This window comes from Arachis hypogaea, chromosome 3, assembly GCF_003086295.3.
Source record: "Arachis hypogaea cultivar Tifrunner chromosome 3, arahy.Tifrunner.gnm2.J5K5, whole genome shotgun sequence".
In the NCBI taxonomy this organism is placed as follows: Eukaryota; Viridiplantae; Streptophyta; class Magnoliopsida; order Fabales; family Fabaceae; genus Arachis; species Arachis hypogaea.
The window spans coordinates 134,125,906-134,148,656 of NC_092038.1; the positions used below are offsets into that span (position 1 = coordinate 134,125,906).

Here is a 22,751-nt window from a genome sequence, read left to right on the forward strand (position 1 = left end):
ATTTAGAGTAAATTCTGTGTCTTTAATGTTTAAATCATCCTATTTGTACACCTAACGTTTATAAAAGTAATTTAATATTATCTTGCCATCAATTTTACTAATAGATCAGATTGTATTTGTCAATTATTCTCACTTAAATGTATTTATTCTCAATTAGATCTCACTTGGATGTGTTCGATTTTAATATTGTATCCGTTAGTTGTGTTCAGATTTAATTATGTCCCTAAAAATGAATTATGTAAATGTTACAGGGATTAGTTTCAACTTTTAATGAGCTATTATCCGGAGTAGATCATGAGTTCTGTTTCACATATTTATATTCTAACTTTAAAAAGAGATTTTCAGAACTCCAACTAAAGCTCATGATGTGTAATTGACAGTATGATAAGATAACATTGAATCACTTTTACAAACGTTAAGAATACAAATATAACGATTTAAACGTTAGAAACACAAATAGGACTTACTCCAAACGTTGGAGACAAAAATAATACTTTACTCTAACAACAATAATAATACAACTACGGGTGGGTATACATTAAAATCAACTATCAGTATAGAATACACGTAAAAATATAAAATACATACTATAATTAGTTAAACTACATATATTTATACATAAATATATAGTGATTTATTTTAGTGACTAATTTTAGTGTGCAATTAACATTTTTGATAATAATAATAATAATAATAATAATAATAATAATAGATTATTTTTATTAACATGACATTATAATTAGATGAATGTATAAAATTATTTTATATTAATAGTATATTAAAATTAAATAATAATAATAATAATAATAATAATAATAATAATAATAATAATGATGATGAAGTGATTGAATTTTAAAAAGTAAAAAAGTCCTCTTTATCGTTATTTTATTATAAACTAGTGAGCGATTTCTTGTTGGAGAGAAATAGAACAGGTAAAATTGTTAATGGACTAATACTATTAATTAATATTAAAAAATAAAGAGTAGTTAATTACTATTGATTCAAAATGAAAACAAAAAAATATTGGTTATTTAAAATTTCTGGTTGGTGTATGAATTCTTTAATGTTATATGAGTTTCACTTAATTCGTTACGTTCTTAATTGATATCATACTCATCTCTCATATATATATCTCAATATCTTTGAATTAAATGTAAGATTCAACACGGTTATTTCTTCTTTTACAAAACTTTCTAAATATTCAATTACTATTGAATTCATTATCGGATGAGCTCATTATTATAATCCAGTATATTAACTTATAAGAATATAATGTTTAATAAAGATTTAATTCGATCTGAAAAAAGATAAAAGCCAGGCAACCGATCAATGAAAGCAAGTCCACACACGAAATTCCATCATTACATTTGACAAAGTCCAATTATTTATTATTATTATTATTATTATTATTAGATAATTATAAATGTATAATCAGACAATGACGTATGGGGGTTGGGGTATGTTATAGAATTATGCAATGATTAACGGGTAGAGTTATGTAGTCGATGATGAAGAATAAGAATCTGTGAGATGTGGAGACGATAAAAGAGTTGACCATGTGAAAAGGAGAAACGTAGAGCAGCATTTGTCACAAACCAGCCACAAAGAAAGAAGCCAAATTGCAATAAGATCAGAGATGTAAAAGCTATGAGAAATTTTGACACCAATAATCTTACACAAATAGTGAATGGATGCTTCCAAAAACAGTAGTACTAGTGGGGCTACTGTGACAACTCATTTCAACAGCTTCCTTTGTTGATTTCTCCTTCTTTCTTTTCATTCTAATATGACTATACTTCAGCTTAACGTCTTATGCTATAAGTTCCATACATCCATAGATTTATAGCTACCTTTTGAATCCGGTAGACACTTTATTAATGACGATGATAACCAATTTGTTCGCTTTGAAAAGGATTGTCAAGTGTTTGTATTTCAGTAACAATTTCGTTTTTTTTTGGTGACTAGTAACAATTTCGTTTAACTATGTATATTCCCTCCTTAATTAGGAATGGTAAAAATATCTCCGCTTCTCCGGTAATACATTTTTATTTTAGTAACAATCAAAATAGCCGCTAATATATTGGGTGAAAATTAAAGAATTTTTAGCGATAATAATATCATTGTTAATAAAGATTTTTTTTAATGACTACAAAAAATATATAATTATTATTATAACATAGAGTAATAACGATAAATATATAATTATCGCAAAAAAAAGTTATAGTAACTATTATATTATTGTCACTAAAAATTTATTATTTAAAAGTATTTTTGTTGTAGTGGCAATGAAGGGATTAAGAAGGACTCGCAAAATTTATATGGAGATAGAAATACGTTTCTACGAATAAATAGCGACGAGAATAAAGATATTTGCCTTATAAAAATCTACTAAATTTTTGTAAAAAGTAAAATTATTAAAATATTTTTATTTATATATAAAATTATGTTATATTATTCTATTTTATTGAAAATTATTTCTATTTCATTTTGATAAACGTGTATATTAGAGATTTTATATATACATGAATTACGTTAAATTTATATTTGGATTGTGTTTTAATATAATAAATTTAGTTAAATTGTATTAGAATATAATTTATTGTGTTGTTTTTTAATTATTTAAAGATTAATATCTATAAATATGCACAAATATTTATTTTTTCAAATAAAATTAAATAAAAACTCGTAATAAAAATAAAATAGAAGCAAAATATATTTTTCTAAATGAAAATAATTGTTTGTACCTTACTACTATACCTTACTACTAGGGACGGACTTAAGGGGGTAAGTAGTAATTTTGGCCTCTCCAACAAATTTTAAACTCATATATTATTATAATAGATGTATTATATAAAGTAAAATTTAATAGTATAATAATAATAAAAAGAATTAGTATTCTTTATGTATTAGAGTTTAAATTTTTTTACATATATTTATATTATTTATATTTTTTTATTTGATTTAGAATTCTTTTTACATTTAATTTTTTAAAATTAATTTTAACATCTATAATCATATAAAAATTACTTTAATATTATTTATAATAATATTGTTCTTTTTTTAATTGGCATTATTAGTTATTTTTTATTATTTTTTTATTACTTTTTACCCCTATTATTATATAAAAATATTTTAGTATATTTTAAATTCACGTAACAAAATTGTTAGTGACATTAAGTTATATTATTTTACATCATATTTTATAATGATATAAAACATAAAAATTTAACTCATTACATATAAATACTTACTAAAATAAATTAATTAACAAAATATTTAAAAATAGATAATTTTATTATATATAATCATAAAAAATTATAAAGACTGAGATAATTCTTTTATTTGATAAGTATTTATTAATTTTTTAATTAAAAATTAATTATAATTATATTTATTATTAAATATATAACATTATATTTAATTATACAAGATTTTAATTTTCGACCCCTCCATTATTATTTTTTTTTTAGATCCATCCCTCCCTACTATCCTAACATTAACATCCTCTTTTGTTAAGTTGTTCAAACTTGAATAAAATAAATTAAAATGACGTTCAATTTGTTTTGCGGATATCTAATTGGAGTGGCGGAATTATGATTAGAAAACCGCGTTCTTCATTTTCAACTCAACCATTTAAAACAGTATTTTACTTATTCAATAGGCATGTTGTCGGCTGCGGCTGGTACAGTAACATCACATATTAAATCATAATCAAAAATATTATTTACCCATTAAAATTAATCACACTAAAATATAAAATTAAACATCATTATATATTTTATATTATAATTAAACACATATAATTTAATTTATTTTTAATATATATTTTATTTTAATAATTAATTTTAATATACATTTAACATAGTTATATATCACATTAGTTACTACTCAAATAGTTAGAACATTTATGAACATTATGAGTTTGCTAAATTTTAAACTCTAAATATTAAAAGTTAATTTATAGTATTTATTATTTAGTACCTAATTTTTATTTAATTTATTTTTCATAATAAATTTTAAATATTTAAAAATCATTTTATTATATTTTTTTAAATTAAAACTGATTGTTAATCCTTTTTGAACAAATTAGTCACTATTTTTTAAACATCATAGCAATTATTAACGTTAAATCGTAAATTTTAATAATATAAAAATAAAGTATTGATTTAAAATATTAACTAATATTAATAAAAAATGTTGAGTTTCCTTGTATATATATTTTTTTTGTACGCCAGAAAGAAATTATTATACATGTAATTCAACGAATCTGCAATTTTCTTAGCTCTTTTTATGCCTAAATTATTCACGAGCTTCCTATATTAGCTAGTATTCCTTAATTTCAGTTTATTAGTTTGCTCATCTCATATTTTATTCCATCTTAAAGATGATATATTTAGTTAAAGACTTAAAGCCCATTTGTTAATGTTAATTCTTAAGAGTAACCAAGTTTTCCTAACGTATAACGAGGGCAGGGCACATGCATTTGTTCTTGTTTTCAATTCCTTCAACGAGGACATATTCAATCATTAATGACTCGGATAATGAGCATTCAACAAGAAATTAAAAACATTATGAAAAGTTTGATCAGGAAGTACATAAGTCAACAAATTGAAAATGAAACGACTTGTAACAAGGATCGAATTAACCAAGTATACTCTTGATGAAGGCATTTAAGCAGGCAGTAATAATTAAATGCAATGATGAATAAGAGTTAGTGGGATTTGAAATTTCCGACATATGGAAGCATGTCAGGAGTTAAACGAAGGAGACGAATGCTTCTCTCCATTTTAAGTTGGGTGATGCGTTCAAGCGTTGACTGGTAGATTTGTAAATTTTCCACATTTGGTATAGCATTGTAATATTGATCTTGAAGCTCTGCAAGTTGCTCAAATTTTCTTATTTGTTCATCCAGGTCACCAACATACACATGATTCAGCTTCTCCATCACATCCTTTGCGATTCCCTCAACTATTTCATATTCCACCCTGTCACGCCAACATATCACTCAAACAACTTTATTATTATCTCAACTATTTGAAATGTGCGTAATATGAACATGTTTTGTATGAAAAAAGGGTTGAATTTAAATATAACTCATACCAACAAGTCTACTGTTTAAAATAAAGCAATCATATATAATAACAAAAAATGTTATCTTGCTTTATTAAGCGAGAAACTAACTTTTAGTTCATTAACATTAACTAATTTTAAAATTTAGATATTATAATTTAAAATATAAGATTAATGATTTAGGATTTAATACAAAAAATTTAAAATAAATAAAATAATATTAAAAAATTAATTGAAAAATGTTATGTTCCTGCAAAAAATTCAATTATGTAACACTTTCATTAATAAAAACAATTATATTTTATAATGACTGCATAAATAATTATTTAAATGTGTAAAATTATCGGCACATCAAAATTAAATTCAAATAAAAAAAAAAAGAAAAGAAAAGAAAGGAAGTTACTTGTTGAGGGAGCATCCCCAACCAGAGTGATTAGCAGCTTCAGTCAAAGCCTCCCTCCACTTTCTGACCTTATTCATCTCACCTTCAAACCGTTGTTCATGCTTGCCAAATGCGTCACCATAACTTCCGATCTGGTTCCTCACCATGGCCGGATCTACACGATAGAAAACAGGCACAACAATTTGGTTACTCCTCTTCTTGCACTCCAATATGTTGACAACCTCATCCAAGCACCATTTTGAAGCCGCAAAGTTTTCCGAGAAAACAATGACGGAAAGCTTAGCATCCTTGATTGCTCTAAGAAGCCTCTCAGGAATCTCTTCTCCTCTTCTGAGGTCGTGATCTATGTAGGTTCTTATCTCTAGCCTTCTTAGTGCAGCATTGAGATGGCTGGTGAAGGTGTTGCGTGTGTCCTCACCTCTAAAGCATATGAACACTTCGTGTTTCTCTTCACTTGACTTTGCCATCTTTGGATTTTTCACAAACAGGTACGCTGCAATATGTTACTTAATTGATTTTGGATGAAATGATAAAATGCTTACTCCTTCTTATACGTTGTATGCTTGACTTTTGGGAGAAGTGGTAGGACAATATTGTAATTTTGAGTTTACTTTGACTTTGGATTATATGGAAACATTGGGCGCAGATAAAGGAAAACAAGTGGGTTAGTCTATTTCCTTGATCATCCCTGGAAGCTAGAGATTGATTATTCAACGACTCTCGTTTTCTTTTTTTCCCCTATATGTTAATGCTTCTGGAACTTATTTTTAAAATGTCACATTTTTTAAATTATTTATGTATCAGTGTTTTATCATAGTGACCTTCCTGCTGAGTGCTGACCGAGGGGATTCGAACCCCCGACACTTGCTTAAACGAACTAATGAGCTAACCACTAGATCAACCCAACTTGATTAGATATCTAATAATTTTAATTATCAACTATATATAAAAATAATTACATCTGAATTTTCATTGAAACACACACACCTTTTTTAATCTTTCAAATTTAAAAGTTTGCTGATTTATATAGCATAATTAATAATTTTATGATAGCATTTTAGATATTGGAAAATTTTTAAGTGATTATGAATTTTGTGTTTAAATTGTATAAAAATATTAAAATAAAGATAGAGAAAGATGAGACACATTTTTTTATTTTTGAATTCTATGTCTCAAATTTAAACACCATAGAATAAACCTTCAAATATTAGAGACGTGTCCCAATAATCAAAAAACTAACAAATAGAACTTGACAAAATGATAACACCTAAGAGCGGCATATTGGAGAGAAAAAAGAACAAAGCGACGATTTTCAAAGAGCTGCATTTAGGGCTAACCGGCTAATACTTCAGTTCATAAACCCATTTATAGTTCAATCAACAGCTAAATGGGCAATTGGATATACAACTCGCATGAATACTTCCCCTAAAATGAAATTGTTCTCAGAGAACGTTTCCGGAAACTCCCCCACCGCAAGACCAAAAAAAATATAAAAGAAGAAAACTCCTCAACAACTTCCCTTCTCAGCCTTGACAATTCGTGCATTCATTCTTTCGAGGAAGGTATACGCAGTGCATAATGCATATTAAAAATATTGACCACAAATCTGCACACCCTCTATTCACAAGTACCGCCATTTCATTTCAACGTGAACGTGCCAACTATGCGTGAATGTGAAATTATTGAAGCCTAGTATAAAACTCAATTGGGCATAACATACAACTTCAATATAGGTAGACAACAGTATACAAAAATAATAAAGCAAAAACAAAAACTCATCGTCATTCATATGTTTTCTTCTCCACCTCAAAAAAATGGTTCCCAGCAATTCTCTTCCTTCCCACATCTCTTAAATCCCTCTCAAGTTTTAATAACAGGTCTACTCTCTCTTGTTTAACTCAGTTGGGGAGCGGCCGGGACATTCAGAGTGATTCCTGCTTGGATTTGTCCCCATCCAATCAGACGCCAATGCTTCTCAACACGCCGACTAAGAGCAATCTTCTCACCTTTGCTGGTGCACACCGGGGAAGTAAGTTGCAGCTTTGCCAAATCGTTTCTCACAGCGACAACTCTGGCTCCCGTTGACATTGATCCAATATTCAACATAAGCATCTCTCCTTTAGCAAGCTTCGATACCTTCCCCTGTTTCTCTGAGCCTTTTGTCCGCACACCCAAAAGCCGTCGAAGCAAGAAAAAGTTCACCTGCAAGACCGCAAGTCAAAACACAACCAAACAGGCAAGACAGGTGTTCACAATACCAAGCAATGAGGGCAGATGTAATAATGAGAGCACAAAAAAACAGGAGGCAGAGATAGTGAGACTATGAACGTATGCTAAATTGCAGATAGTTAAGTATGTAGCCCCGTACCTCAAGTTCAACAAAAACATCAGGCAGAGATCCAACCTCACCAAGAACTTGCCCAACCAACCTGTCAGCACGTGTCAAAGTTGGATCCATTGTCGTCCCAACACCAATGAGACCTCCAGGCACAGCAAATTGAAGCTCATTTTGCTCAGCATATAATGATACTATTCTGGAGTATATAGGGGTGCACTTGATATTCCCGCTCTCGTCTTTAACAACTATACCAGGTCGAACTTCAATGAATTGGTTTACCTTCAAAACACCCTGCGGCAAAAAATCGTCAGATGTGTTTGACCAAAGATGTCAGGGAGAGACACAGAGTAAGAATAGAATGCCTCTAACCAGCCATAAATTTATGTCATATTCTAACACATTAACTTGGTTTATAGTTATTAAAAAAAGTATACATTGGAAAGAAGATTAATGAGGTGCTAATAAATCAGCTCAGACATTGTTTCTCATTCACTGAGCATCCACCTTTTAGCACATGGTGATGCCTTCTTTGGTTCTTCCCCTATTTGTATAACATTTCGCAAATAGAGCAAGAGCAATTTAAATTTAGGACGAGCTAAACATTTTAAAAACATGTATTATACATGGTCAGGAGTACCAAACAAGGCTTACCCTCAGAATACTTCCACCAGCTACACCTCCTTTTATATCATCAACCTCAAAACCAGGTTTGTTGACATCAAATGACCGAATTACTATCATATTGGGTGGAGAGACGAAATCCCTTATTGGAATTGGGATCTTTTTTACAATATACTCGCACACAACATCAATGTTATACTTCAGTTGTGCTGAAATAGGTACTACTGGTGCACTATCAGCAACAGTTCCCTGGATTGGATAGCCACCAAAAGGAGAACATGTAAGTTGCAGAAAGGGACCCACTAAGAACATAATAATAATAATAATAATAATAATAATAATAATAATAATAATGAGTATACAATTAAATAAAAGAGGGCTTCCTTGCACAACAAAATCTTTCTCACAGAAAACTTATTCACAAAAAAACTAACCGCAATAAACTTCGTTATTGCTTCATGTTGATTGATTGCCACATTTTCTTGAATCAAGTCTACTTTATTCTGAAGGATGATTATGTGCTGCAGACGCATAATCTCTACAGCAGCTAAATGCTCTGAGGTTTGTGGTTGTGGACAGCTCTCATTAGCAGCTATAAGTAGCAAAGCTCCATCCATGATTGCAGCTCCATTAAGCATTGTAGCCATGAGAATATCATGTCCCTAAACAAATAGGAAAAGTAAAGATAAATATCATGTAAAAGTAAAACCAAGCAAACTAGAGATATATTAAATTAGATAATTGGCGCTGATTAGTGACTGGTAACATACTAACATCACTAAAAAGGGATAACCCAAGAAATATGAAAATCCCATGCCATATGGAGAAAAAAAAAAAGTAAAAACAGCAGAGAAAAGGCAACAAAAAAGCAAAACATATATTATAATGAAATTATGTAGAGAAAAGACGGCCAAAAATAATAAATGACAGATCAAGGCATTACCGGGCAATCCACAAAAGAAACATGCCTCAGCAATTTCATCCTGCTGTTTTCAAACCCTGGCACATCACACATAGGACTGTCTTCCTTCCCACTTCCATATGCCCTGAAGAGGAAAGCTGATCACCATAATGAAAGTTGAAATCAACTGATAATATAATAGCATTCATAAAATCAATACCCACTTGTAGCACATAGGCCTAGGACAACGTTCATCTTCACATTTATATATCTTAGCATTTGCATAGCCAAGCTTAATTGTAATATTACGCTCCAACTCATTTTTGAAACGAACAGTCTGCACATTCACAGTATACAAGAGGTTAACAGTGTATGATTAACTAACACTCGAGGAACATATACTATTGATAGAATGAAATTATTAATAAAATTTCTTTTTAACACTACAAATCCAAGGAAAAAAAGTAACAACTATCACATGGAACTCATGTATGTTGTCAAAAGACTTTGTGACCACTGATCAACGGGGAAAATAAAAATGTTCTTATCTGCAAAATGCTAAAACCACTTCCAAAGCCACTTAATTATCCCTTGACAAACAACTGAATTTTACAAGCTGAGTATTGTGTCTAAAACTAAGTGAAATTCCTTGGTGACGACCTATATGACAATGAGTATATATTATTCTTTGCAAAGTTGAAAGAAACAATAGACATTATTATTGACCCTTCCTTTCTTTTGTTACAAGGATTTCCAAAATTATAATCCAGTCAGGTGATACAGCATCATAGTGGTGGCACCCATGATGGAAAAATTATTATTCAAGCTTTAAGATGACCAATAAATGAGGAAAAAAAGGCATACAATAGTATAGCAATAGCATCAATAACAAATTGCAACAGATGTTACCAGGATTTGGTATATAAAAAGACAAAGTTAAAAACAGAGAAACTAAAGAGAGAGAAATACCTGAACACCTGATATTGCTTTCACAACAGTTGACTTGCCATGTGCCACGTGACCTATAGTGCCTGCAAAGATTCAAAAAAATCATAAGTTCCAAGTATCATTATTCATTAATAAAAAGGAAGAAATAACATTAGTCCTTTGGAATAAAAATCTGTTTCAGCTCAAATATGGCTGTAACAAAGCTGACAAATGAATGTGATATACATTAGAGAAAATATTACCAATATTAATGGTAGCCTGTCGTGATATGACTTCAGGAGAGAGTGGATCCAATTTCTTTACATCCAGTTTACTCAGGTCTTGTTCCATCAAACCCTTCCGCGACATCTTGGATGTTTAAGATGGTATGAATGACTTTACAATTCAAAATGTGTGATGGTAACCTATCTAAAGGTTAAAAAAACACAGGACAAGAAACCTGCATCAGCATCAACATATCTATTTTGATAAAAATCTGCATTTTTAAAAGTGGCAGTGACAAACATCCAAAATATCTTGCATCGATAGTCAACATTAAGAGAAATTCATCCCTAATAGTGTTAGTTTATCGTTATCTTCAGAGATTATAAAATTATTTATCAATTTCTTGGAAATATCAACAGATTGTTTCCATTTTGTTAACAGATCCCCCAACAATTTGATAAATGTCTCCCTTCACACAATTTTCTCAATTCTCACCATCTACCAAAAAATTACTACTAATGAATTTCAAACTTACCACTCTTACTTGGATACCCTCAGAAATAAATTGAAGCAAGAAAAGAAGTATGTTAATAGTTTTGATCTTAAGCCATATAGTAAATGGTGGAGTCTTAGCTAGGGCATAATAAGTACAAACAGAGATTGTTTATAACCTAGTACAAATGATTCATAACTCTTCATAGTATCTCTCTTTTCCTATTCATCCACACCTCTGAATTGTACATGGCACATTAACACAGTTGTTAGCTATACTCCCATACCACCCCAAACCCTTCCAGTCCTCACAGCATAAGCACACAGACACTTATAAATACAACATGCCAATTAGCATCGCACTACCATATAACTCTTCAAACTGTCAGGAAAATGAGAGGAAAAGATACAAAATACAGCATCATTTGTGAATAAAAGAATGTAGCTCAAGACGACGACAACAACAACAACACATTTTGATGAGAAACTTACAAAACTGAAAGGAGAATATTGGCAAAACTATTTACTAAAACAGTTAACAGAAAGGGCAAAAAGTGTCAATCGCTAAAAATTGCAAAGGAATGAAAGTTGAATGCCTCTTACTCCTTAAACCCCAATCTCCACCCCCTTCTCCAAAAACCCAATAAAGAACACTACAATAAAATTGGGCATTTCATAATTCATACTCTTCAAACAGTCGATCCAATCATTGATTCTATTTAATGAAAGTCGTAATGTCTAAATTAATCAAATCCCATATATACGACCTAAAACCCAATCATCCAATACAAATGAACAAAAAAGACAACTCTTCAGTATCATACAATCTGCAAAAGCTATCATACAAGAGACACATCAAACTGATGCAGAATAAATTATTTTGAAAAATATAAAATATAAAATATAAAATATCGAATCTTAAGCAAACACAACCAAACCAAATTAGCCAAAAAAAAAACAATTGAATGATTATTGAAATTGAAATTAGTAGACTTAGACAGAGAGAGAAGTAACCTGGAAGAAGTAGAGCAGCTCAGAAGTGTTGAGCGGAGCGGCAGCGGCGGCGGAGGCGGAGGAGGAGGAGGAGGAGAAGGAAGATGATGGCAGCTGAGGAGAGTGCAGAGAGACTGCGTGCGGCTGAAGCCAAGTGAAAGAAGAAAGAAACCCTAACTATAGTAATTGCTCAGAAGAAAATCAAGAAATGACAATGCTCATGTCAAAAGAATAAAATATAATATTTGAAATCAATAAAAAAAATAAAATGAAATACAGAAAATTGTTTTTTAAATGTCTACATAATAATTAATTTTAATGGATTACTTTCTGTTTTGATATTTTTACAAGACGAACCAGTAGGAAAATGTTATTACTTGTTAATTTGTTATCAATAAAAGGCTGGTTCAATTTAGTACAAGAATCTGCTATACATTTAAATTTTTTTATTAATTAAATTTAATTAAATTAGTTTAATATAATAAAAATTAGTTATAATTAATATTATTTTAAATTTTATTATTTAATTTAGTTAGATTTCATTCATAAAAAAATTTAAATGTGTAATATTATTTTAATATAATAAATCTTAAAATTATTTCTTAATTTTTTATAGTATATTTTAATTCGATAGAATAAAAGTTAATGAGTTATAATTCAAATGACATAGTCTCTCTATATTCATTTAAGAGGTCGCGAGTTTGAGTCTCTCTATCTCGAGTGAAAAAAAAATTTAGAATAAAGACTAATTTGATATGAAATTTTAAAATATTTTATTTTAAATCTAGTTTTTTTTTTTTTTCGGACCGGTTGAAATCCAGTTACTAGATTAAATTTTCCATTGGGTTATTCAATTTTCAAAGTGCGTTAACCTTCTTTTGACAAAGCACATTAAAATTGGGGAAAAAGTTATTCTCCTTTTTATTTTGTATTTTGCTATAACTTTTGTAAAAATAAATAAATAATATATGAATCACCTAATTTATATTAATTTAATTTCATAAAAAAAGCGCATTAATATTGGGGAAAAATTTTGCATATGACCCATCATTGGGTGAAATTCTGAAATGTCACATAATGGAATATGAGACAAGGAAAAGCATGTTTTTTATTTTCTTTTTCTAACAAAATAGAAAAAATGGTTAACATTTCTCTCTTTTTCTGAGTTTTTAATGTACCTTGTTTATAAAAAAATAATAATGTTACGTGGTTAATAAATATTATTATTTTTAGTCAACAATAATTTATACTTATATTTATAGACATTTTGTATATAATAAATATATATTTTACATTTATATTTATTAAAATTTTACACATATGAATCAATACAGTTTGTATTTATATTTTTTTAAAATTTACACACATAAATTAATAAAATTTATTTGTTAAAGACAATTTAGTATTTGTACTGACCAAATAATAGCCAAAAATACAAAAAATTACTGACTCTAAGAATTTTTTTTATAAAAAAAGTTGTATATTTATAATTTTATATAAAAATATAAATATTTATTATTTTATGTATTCTTTTTGTCGTAACTACTCAATTTCATGCCAATGAGTTATAGTTCAAATGACATAATCTCTCTATACTCAAGTAAGAGGTTGCGAGTTCGAGTCTTCTATCTTTGGTAAAAAAAAAAAAAAAACTACTCAATTTCATAATTATTATTTACGAAATATAAATTTTTATTGCAATTTAACCGATGGTGTCAACGAAATTAAAACAATAGAAAACAGATTAATTTATTGACATTTTTTGGTTTTAAGTTAATAAAAAATAATTAATTTTAAAATATACATATTAATAAAAAATATTTTTATTTTAATTCAAATAAAATATAAAAAAAATAAAACTAACAAAAATAAAAATTCCAATTTTGTGTATTAACATTAATTAAATTTTGAATTTTTACTCTTATTAATTTTGATTTTTTACATATATATTTTCTATTTTCAAATATCAATCTATTTTTTTCATGAACATGAGTGTCATTTGATTAAAAACACATTACATTGATCAATCTCACATTAGTATCTGTTACTTGAATTTTGCAGAAAATAGTATAGAATCTTTTTTAAAATTTGTTAGGAATATGTGTCGGCTAATTTTTTTGCATATGACGTAAGGTTTGATGTAACGGCAGGTTATGGAACTTATAGGAGTTTTACACCAGTGTGACGGTGGTTAGGTGACAAAAGAAAATCAGACGGTCCGAATTCTTGCAGGTGGGAGGGAACACAAATCGGATCGTCCGATTTGTGCTTGGTGGATAGTTGTGCACAGAAGTCGGACCATGCGATTTGTTGCATGGGTGAGAAAATTTTTTTGGCCCAAACAAATCGGACCCACCAATTTGAGGGCTGCATTCAAAAAAATTGGCAGAACACCCAAATCGGACCCAAAGATTTCTGGGTTTCAAATGTTTTTGGGCGGGCTGTTTAGTAATCGGACTGTTCGATTTTTTGGTTCAAAAAATTCGAATGACCATGCAAGTGGTCGGATCGTCCGATTTCAGTGTAATATATACCTACCCAAGCTGACCAACCCATTTCATTTTCTTCTTCTCCGGTGCTACAAGACCCTAAAGCTCTTCTCTGCAGATCTCTTCTTCTTCTTTGTAGATATCTTCTTCTCTATTATCATGGATGATAGAGTAAGATTAAAGGTGTATTATAATGGCCAAATTTTATTACAAAAATCAGAAGGAGTAAAATTTGTGTGAAAATCCGTTAGATATTATTATTCAATTCACACTGTCATTTGAAGAATTAAAAGGTGTCATTTGTGAAAAGATGAATTCTGAAGTATCCAGGAGAATGGCGTATATTCTGTACACGATATCCGATATCTGTGTTTGGTGAGTTCGTTCAATTTCAAACGAAATACGTGACCGATGAAGCGAGCATGAAAGAAATATTTTCAGTGTATCTTGAAAGTCGGTCCCGAATATCGTTCATCGAACTGTATATTGAGTTCGAGCAATCTCCAGCGGACCGAGATATTGAGTTGGAAGTTTACAACAGTGATAGTGAAGAAGAGTTTGAAAGTAACTACGAGAACGTTCATCCGGGTATAGACGAGGATCATGCTGACGATGATATGGTGGCAGATGTGGCGGATGTGGCAAATGCACTAACAAACCAGCAGCCATTTGAGGAGCCGACTTTCATGCGATCATTGGATTTGGACGCCATGCATGCACCGGAGTTTCCTCAATATATAAATGCAAGTACGTCATCATTTTAAATTAAGATTTGTTAAAGACTTAAAGTATGATTTGTGCATAGGTTTTGAGTTTAGGACAAATATTCAAGACAACGGTAAATATAGCATATAATTAGTAATTGTTTAATGTTTGATTATCAAGTAAACATGTATACTGAGATATTTAGTATTTGCCATCATTGTTACTAAAACCGAATCGGACCGGTCGGTTTGACCAAAAAATCGGTGAACTGGTCTGGACCAACTGGTCCAACCGGAAAATTGATGAACCGGATCGAACTGGCCGGTTTGACCAAAAACTGATGAACCAGATTCCAGTCCAGTCCGATGATGAGACTGCACAAAGCAACGAACCGGTGTGAACCGATCCAATCTGGAGTGAACCGGTTAAAACCAGTCAAACTCGGTAAAGTTAACAAAATATTTATTGTTACTGTTTCATATTGTTTTAGAATAGATAGATATATTTAAAATGTTAGTGAATATTTTTTACTATGGATTGTTTTTTACTTACATAGGACCGGGTCAATCGGTTGAACCAGTGACCCACCGATTGAACCAGTGATGTGATAACCCAGTAACCTGACCGGTTCGATGATCGGTTCAGTTTTGAACTTACTATTTTTTCCATTGTTGTGTGATTGTTAGTTTATTACACTATTAGTTCTGACAACTATAAAATTTGTGATGTGATTGCAGCAGAGCTTCCCGTTATGCCAGATGGTGAATTTACCGTGGGAATGGAATTCAGTTCTAGGGAGGCAGTAATTAAGGCGATGAAAGATTATACTATCCGCAGAGGTATAAATTATCGGGTGCATGAGTCAGAGCCAACGACATTCTATACTAAATGCACCCAGTATGGCGCAGGATGTGATTGGCTTATCAGGGTGAGCAAAATGTCCAGAAAGTACTGTTGGAGATAAGAAGGTACAATGGCAGTCACACCTGTACTAGGGCCACCATTTCTCAAGATCATTCGAAGGTGGATTCCAACAATGTTGCAGAAGCAATAAAGCCATTGGTAGAAGTTGACCCGTCTCTAAAGGTGAAATCAGTGATTGCAGAAGCGCAGTCAAAGTTTAACTACACCATAAGTTATTACAAAGCATGGTTGGCAACACAGAAAGCAGTGGAGTCAATTTTCAGAGGTTGGGAAGCTTCGTACGAAGCCTTGTCGATATGGTTTGAGGCCATGTGTCACAAGGAGCCATCCGCAGTCGTTCATTTTGAAACAATGCCTGGGTATCAGGGAGATGACTTGGTTCCTAATATTTGTGTACTACACCGAGTCTTTTGGAGTTATTACCCTTGTATTAGAGCATTCAGACATTGCAAGCCAATAGTGCAGGTAGATGAAACTCATTTGTATGGAAAATACAAGGGTTGTTTGTTGGTTGTAGTTTTACAGGATGACAACAACAACATCGTGTCTATTACATTTGCGATAGTTGAGGGAGAGACATCTGAGGCTTGGCACTTTTCTCTAAGTAACTTGCGACAGCATGTTGTGACACGTGATGGTGTGGGCCTTATCTCCGATCGACATGATTCTATTAGGTCATCTATTGCTCGCAATGACGGAACTTGGTCTCCTCCCAGAGCATTCCACATGTTTTGCATCAGACATATAGAGTCCAACTTTTTGAGGAAGTTCAAGGCTCTGTATCTACAGAAGCTTATCGTAAACATCGGTATGATAGTTACGATTATAGTTACTCTTGAACCCAATTATTATGATGAACGTTGTTTATAGTGGGTCTTTTTTTTATTGACAAGATACTCGCGAACAGTTCGCGAGTATGAGACGCGTTATCAGCGTTTACGCGATAGGGGTGAGGCTTATACCAACTGGTTGGATCGGATTCTATGTGAGCAATATGCTTTAGCATTTGATGGGGGATATCGATGGGGTCATATGACCACCAATCTAGTGGAATGCATCAACTCGGTACTGAAAGGGGCTCGCAATCTTCCAGTCACTGCACTTGTTAAGGCAACGTTTTATATGCTTAATGAATTGTTCACCCGAAAAAAAGCCGAGGCTGAGGCTCGGATCAATGCAGGACATGAGTTCTCTGAGATTGTAACCTCCAAACTGCATGCAAATCAGTGGGCAGTGGGTAACATCCAAGTTACTTGCGTTGACCGACAGAATAAGGTATTTGAAGTGCGTGAGTGTCCAAGTGGTGTAGAGTATGCAGTGAACCTTCGTCAACATCGGTGTGTGTGGTGTATTCCAGGTCGATCGGCATCCGTGTCGACATATGTTTGCTTGTTGTGCAAACCAGCGGATGGATTAGCAATTGTATGTACATGATGTATACAAAATGGACTAAGTTCGACGTGTTTACAGGGCTAGGTTTAGACCACTAGGGAATCCCACAACATGGCCTGTCTATCATGAACCTCGATTCATAGGTAATCTGTTCCTCAGACGAGTATCCAAAGGTCGGCCAAGGATGACCCGTTTCTTCAATAACCAACTAATCAAACCAACTAATCAACTCAAATCAAACTAACTAATTCAATAATCAACTAAGCAAATCAAATCAAACCAACTAATTCAATAACCAACTAATGAAACCAACTAATCAAGTCAACTAACTCAATAACCAACTAATCAAATTAAATCAAGCCAGTCTAACCAATAAATTGTTTTACCTGCACTAGGCACTAGACCATTGCCCCCTCATCATCAGCATCATCAACCTCCTCATCCTCATCATCGTCCTCATCCTCATCCTCATCCCATCCGGATGGTCAACCAGAAAGTCATCAGCACCATCATCAACTGTCTGGTAGCTCTCCTGGATTAGACACATCGGAACACGACGTGAATTTCTGCTCTGTATGATCCCCCTCGTGGCATCATCACTCCTACTTGAGTCAACAGAAATTCTACCTCCGGAATTACCAGAGGAAGTGAGCTGACGAGGTCTCGTATCCAATGACAATCTACCTGGAGCAATCCCACTCGGTTGGGTCCTCTGGTTTGTGGGAATGTCTCTATAAGCTGGATGTGAGTAACCTGGCACAGGAGCCATGAATCTAAGCAGCTGGCTGAACGAACCCTATTCACCTGATTCTTGGTGCAAGACACTCCAATACTGTTGATGTACTGGTGGTGTGAAGTAATCCGCAGAATGCGTCTCAGGAATGTATGGTGTGAACTGCTCAGGCTCTTGTTGTGCTTGTGGTTGGGGGGGCGATGGCGGTTGCGGTGGCGGTGGTTGTACTTGTTGATTCTCCTGATTTTGCATAGGATCACCGTCCTGATTCTCTTGCGGTTTGAGATCTGATAGATGCAAGTGGTCACCATATGTACCTCGGTACCAATGCAAGTAGATATCTAGCTGGTGCTGTGATGGCACCATGTGCTCGACAAGAACATGACTATACTGATTCGTCCAATGCATAACCCAGAATGAGTGGGTTCCAGACCAATCTTGATTCTTCGGACCTATCAGAACTTTGCCGTGTGCTTCACCTAGATCCCGCTCTTGATGAGGAATGCCCTGAGTCAAGCTAAATTGCCTCCTTAGTCTATCAGATGCATGCCACTCAATACATTCAATAGATATAAGCAGAACTGTGGTCGAATGCTGACGGATATCAGGAGGAATCACGTATGGATCGATCCGACTAATTGCATAAACCTCCCAAACAAACTGCACACATTATACAAGTAAAAGAGGATTACACACTGAATAATAATACGGCTAAACGAAAACAACAACTTACTTATTACAACAAACCTGTCCTTCTTGCAGACTATCAGTTCTCTCCAAAAATGAGCTAGGGTATGAAATCTGTAAGGCCGATTCTCACGCTCCCAGTTACGCCACCTGACATCAGACAATTCATTAATTTACATTTATCAATACAATTTAAAATACACTATTTGAAAGCATTTAGTAATTAAATTTACCTATTTGCAATCGGAAAGATTCGAGGATTGCCAGGAATAGGCGCAATGAATGGTAGACGGATCCAAGTCCAGGTAAGTAAAAGTGTCAGCGGACCATCAATCTCTTTACAGTCGACACGAGTTGCCCTACACAACGCTCTATACAGGTGTGCCAAGCATGCCGATCTCCAACTGAACTGTATGATCCCGACAAAATTACGGAGTAACAATAGAAACTTCCAGTGCACCCATGCCCCAAACTTATCTCCAAACACGACAGTCCCAAACAGTAGCATTATGTGGCACTTCACGTACCTCTGAATTTGAATATCGTCAACCAACACTAAACGATCTTTCAATCCTCGAAACCACGTCAACTTGATGAAACTTCCCCTATAATATGCCTTCCTAGGTGCAACACCAAACTGATCCAAGCATTCACCATCTAATGCCTCGTAACTACCGAGTGTCGGTCTTGTAACTGGCAGACCATTCGCCGGAAGACCAAGAATTAACGCCACGTCCTCCAATGTCATGACACGCTCACCAACCGGAAAATGGAATGTGTGGATCTCAGTGCGCCATCTCTCGATCAGAGCATTAATCAGTGCCGACTGACATTGGACAACTCCAATCTGTGAAACATGATAAAAGTCGGTGTCCCGTAAATACCCCTCCACTATTGGATGGTACCGATCCGGCGGCATGTAGTGGTCACATTGCAACATTCTAGAACCCTAAACACAAACATAATATTAATTAACTAACAACTTAAATTTAACAGAATAAAAATTTCATTATCAAATAACCAGTAAAACATATCCACAATCAATAAAAATAATAATAATAACAATACTACTAAATAAATAACTATTATATTATATACTAATACTCAAGTAACTATTCAATTATATTCTAACAACATACATACAATAATAAATCAATCATTAATCCTTTATTAAATATTTATGTTATACTTATAACAAAAATAATTAAATTAATAATTTTTAATTTATAATATTTATTTTACTATCCTACGAAAGCTTAATAATAAACATTATTACTACAAAAAAAATATTTATTACTAACAATTAATACTAATTAATTTATTTATTATCACACGTACTACCAATCTTAATATTAGTGATGTATTCTAATAATAATTAAACCATCAGTAGTAAATAACAATTATTATTATTATTATTATTATTATTATTATTATTATTATTATTATTATTATTATTATAAATTCATTAATAATAATTAATAATAATTATTTTATTTATCATATCTCCATTTTTAATAACAGTATTATTATTATTATTGCAATTATTCTATTAATAACAATAATTAATTTATTATCATAATGTACAATAATCATTTTTTCTAAATAATATTACTACACTATTCCCTATTCTCTAACATTTGCATTATAATCTACTATTACTAATCCCTAAAATTATTTTAATTAGATTAAAATATTTAAAAATTATTACTACACTAATTTCTAACATTATCATTATAATAAACTACTAATCTCTAATATTATAATTATTATTATTTTAATTAAAATAAAAATTTCTAAAATAAAAACTTACATAATTAAAATGATCAAGATAATTAGTAATGTGGAGTTCCGGACGATTGACATCTTTTATTCTTCTTCTTCTAGACATTGCTAAAAATGAGTGGTCCAATTTTTTTTTTAATTCAAAGCTTCATCAATGGAGGGCCATGGAAGAATGAAGCTAGTAGTGGGGTTGGAGGAGAAGAGAATTTCGTTGCTGCTTGAAAGTGAAAGGGAATGGGGGGATTCAATCAGTAAAGGCATGCATACATCTTGGTGGGAGGGGACACTTGCATGCACGACACGTGAATGGGGGCACAAATCGAATGGTTCGATTTGTGTACCTTTCCAATCCCTAATCAAACCGTCCGATTACTGGCATCAAATCGGACCGTCCGATTTTTCATCACAGCCGTCACATCTGCATGAAGCACCATGGATGCCCATAACCGTGTTACACACCATCTTCTCCCCAATATGTAAAATAAAAAAGTGTAATTTTGTTATAAAATATAAATATTATTGATGTTTTAGTTAGAGATGGGTGTAGTTAGTGTATTTACAAATTAGTAGATGTGTCATAGAGAAATTTCAACACGTAGGAAGCATGTTGAGTCAATATGTGGGGGCGTACTGTCACGTGTCAAAGTCTAATTAGTTGGTAAAGCAGCACTTGAATAGTGTACTCAGTGTTCCCCTTATATAAGGCAAAACTCGGTACCATTTCATTGCGAAAAAGAGAGTTGTTTAAGTGTATTGCTAGTGTAATGGAGGGTACAGTCAATTTGATGGTGTATCACAATGGTAAAATTATATGGAATACTCATAAGGGAGTGAGCTTTGTGTGTAAGAATCCACTTTTGTTTGTGGTCCATTTACTATGACGTTCATTGAGCTTCAAAACGGTCTCTATCAAAACATGGAGAACGATATGTTCAGGAGAGTGACCTATATTCTATATCGAGATCCCGTTATAGTTTTTGGTAGTCTAATACAGTTTGATATTATGCTAATCATTGACGAAGCAAGTATACAGAATATGTTTTATATTCACCGGCAGACTCAAGTACGACAGCCAAAGATTGAGCTTTATGTTGAGTTTGAAAATGTAGAAGAAGATGGAATTCAACATGATTCAAATATAGAAGATGATAGAGTTGAAGTGTACGAAGAAATGAACAATGATAGCGAAGAGGTCTTCGAAACTACTTATGAAGCCGGTGACGAAGACGAGGATGGTGTTGTGAGAGGTGAGGCAGTAGTGGAGAATGTAGCGGTTCCCCCCGTAGTAAGTCAACCGATGGGCGTTCCACCTTTTATGCATATTTTGGATCTTGACACCATGCATGCACCAAAATTTTTCGAATATGTAAATACAGGTAGTGACGAGGGAATAAATTAGTTTAAATAAATAAAAATTATTACAAATAAATATTTATAATACTAATTTACATCAATATAAATATTGTTCTAATAATAAATAAAAAATATTTATTTATTTAAATATTATAAATAAAAAAATATTTAATAAAATTTATTTATTAAAATATTTATTTTTTCAATATTTAAAAATAAAATATTTTATAAATATTCACATATTTATTATAATATTTATTTATTAAAATATTTAATAAATATTCGCATATTTTTTTAAAAAATATTTATTTATTTATTAATATTTAAATTATTCATTAAATGTACAAAAAAAACCCATTATAACAAAAAAAATTATATATTCATATTTATATAAAATAAAATATAATTATTTTGGACAAATAAAAATATTATTCAAAAATATTAATAAAATAAAAAAAATAAAATAACAATGCTATATTTTCATATGATACTAACAATAATAAAAATTAAAAAAATTTAAATACATAAAAAATAAAAATTTATCAACTTACATAAATTGGATGATCCAAATAATTAATAATAGGGTAAAGTACTAAATTGGTCCCCTAGGTTTGGGCGTAATTCTGTTTTGGTCCTTAAGGTTTAAAGTGTTCTATTTAAATTAAAAAAAGTTTCATTTAGCATCAATTTAGTCCCACAGTGAGGTCAAAATTAAA

General features: G+C 31.7%; 3 protein-coding genes across 4 annotated transcripts; all 3 read right to left on the bottom strand.

Moving 5' to 3' along the window:
• Window positions 1-4,542: 4,542 nt before the first annotated feature.
• Window positions 4,543-6,185, bottom strand: LOC112734010 (toll/interleukin-1 receptor-like protein). Its single transcript, XM_025783178.2, has 2 exons — window positions 5,474-6,185; window positions 4,543-4,985 (listed from the first exon to the last, which is right to left on the bottom strand). Exons 1-2 carry the CDS (start codon window positions 5,938-5,940, stop codon window positions 4,712-4,714), a joined length of 741 nt encoding a protein of 246 aa, XP_025638963.1. The 5' UTR covers window positions 5,941-6,185; the 3' UTR covers window positions 4,543-4,711.
• Window positions 6,186-7,168: 983 nt separating this feature from the next.
• On the bottom strand, window positions 7,169-12,207 carry LOC112734005 (eukaryotic translation initiation factor 2 subunit gamma). Of its 2 annotated transcripts, none has more exons than XM_025783169.3 (9): window positions 11,992-12,207; window positions 10,524-10,689; window positions 10,303-10,364; window positions 9,558-9,670; window positions 9,376-9,478; window positions 8,867-9,094; window positions 8,463-8,681; window positions 7,842-8,102; window positions 7,169-7,675 (listed from the first exon to the last, which is right to left on the bottom strand). In XM_025783169.3, exons 2-9 carry the CDS (start codon window positions 10,627-10,629, stop codon window positions 7,367-7,369), a joined length of 1,401 nt encoding a protein of 466 aa, XP_025638954.1. In that variant the 5' UTR covers window positions 10,630-10,689; window positions 11,992-12,207; the 3' UTR covers window positions 7,169-7,366. The 2 variants fall into 2 exon arrangements, with proteins under 2 accessions (XP_025638954.1, XP_025638955.1); XM_025783170.3 differs by having other exon boundaries at window positions 10,524-10,685; window positions 11,992-12,196.
• Window positions 12,208-18,276: 6,069 nt separating this feature from the next.
• Window positions 18,277-19,819, bottom strand: LOC140183630 (serine/threonine-protein phosphatase 7 long form homolog). Its single transcript, XM_072232093.1, has 3 exons — window positions 19,134-19,819; window positions 18,954-19,050; window positions 18,277-18,873 (listed from the first exon to the last, which is right to left on the bottom strand). The coding sequence occupies exons 1-3, from the start codon at window positions 19,817-19,819 to the stop codon at window positions 18,277-18,279; spliced, it is 1,380 nt and encodes a 459-aa protein (XP_072088194.1).
• Between the last annotated feature and the right edge of the window lie 2,932 nt (window positions 19,820-22,751).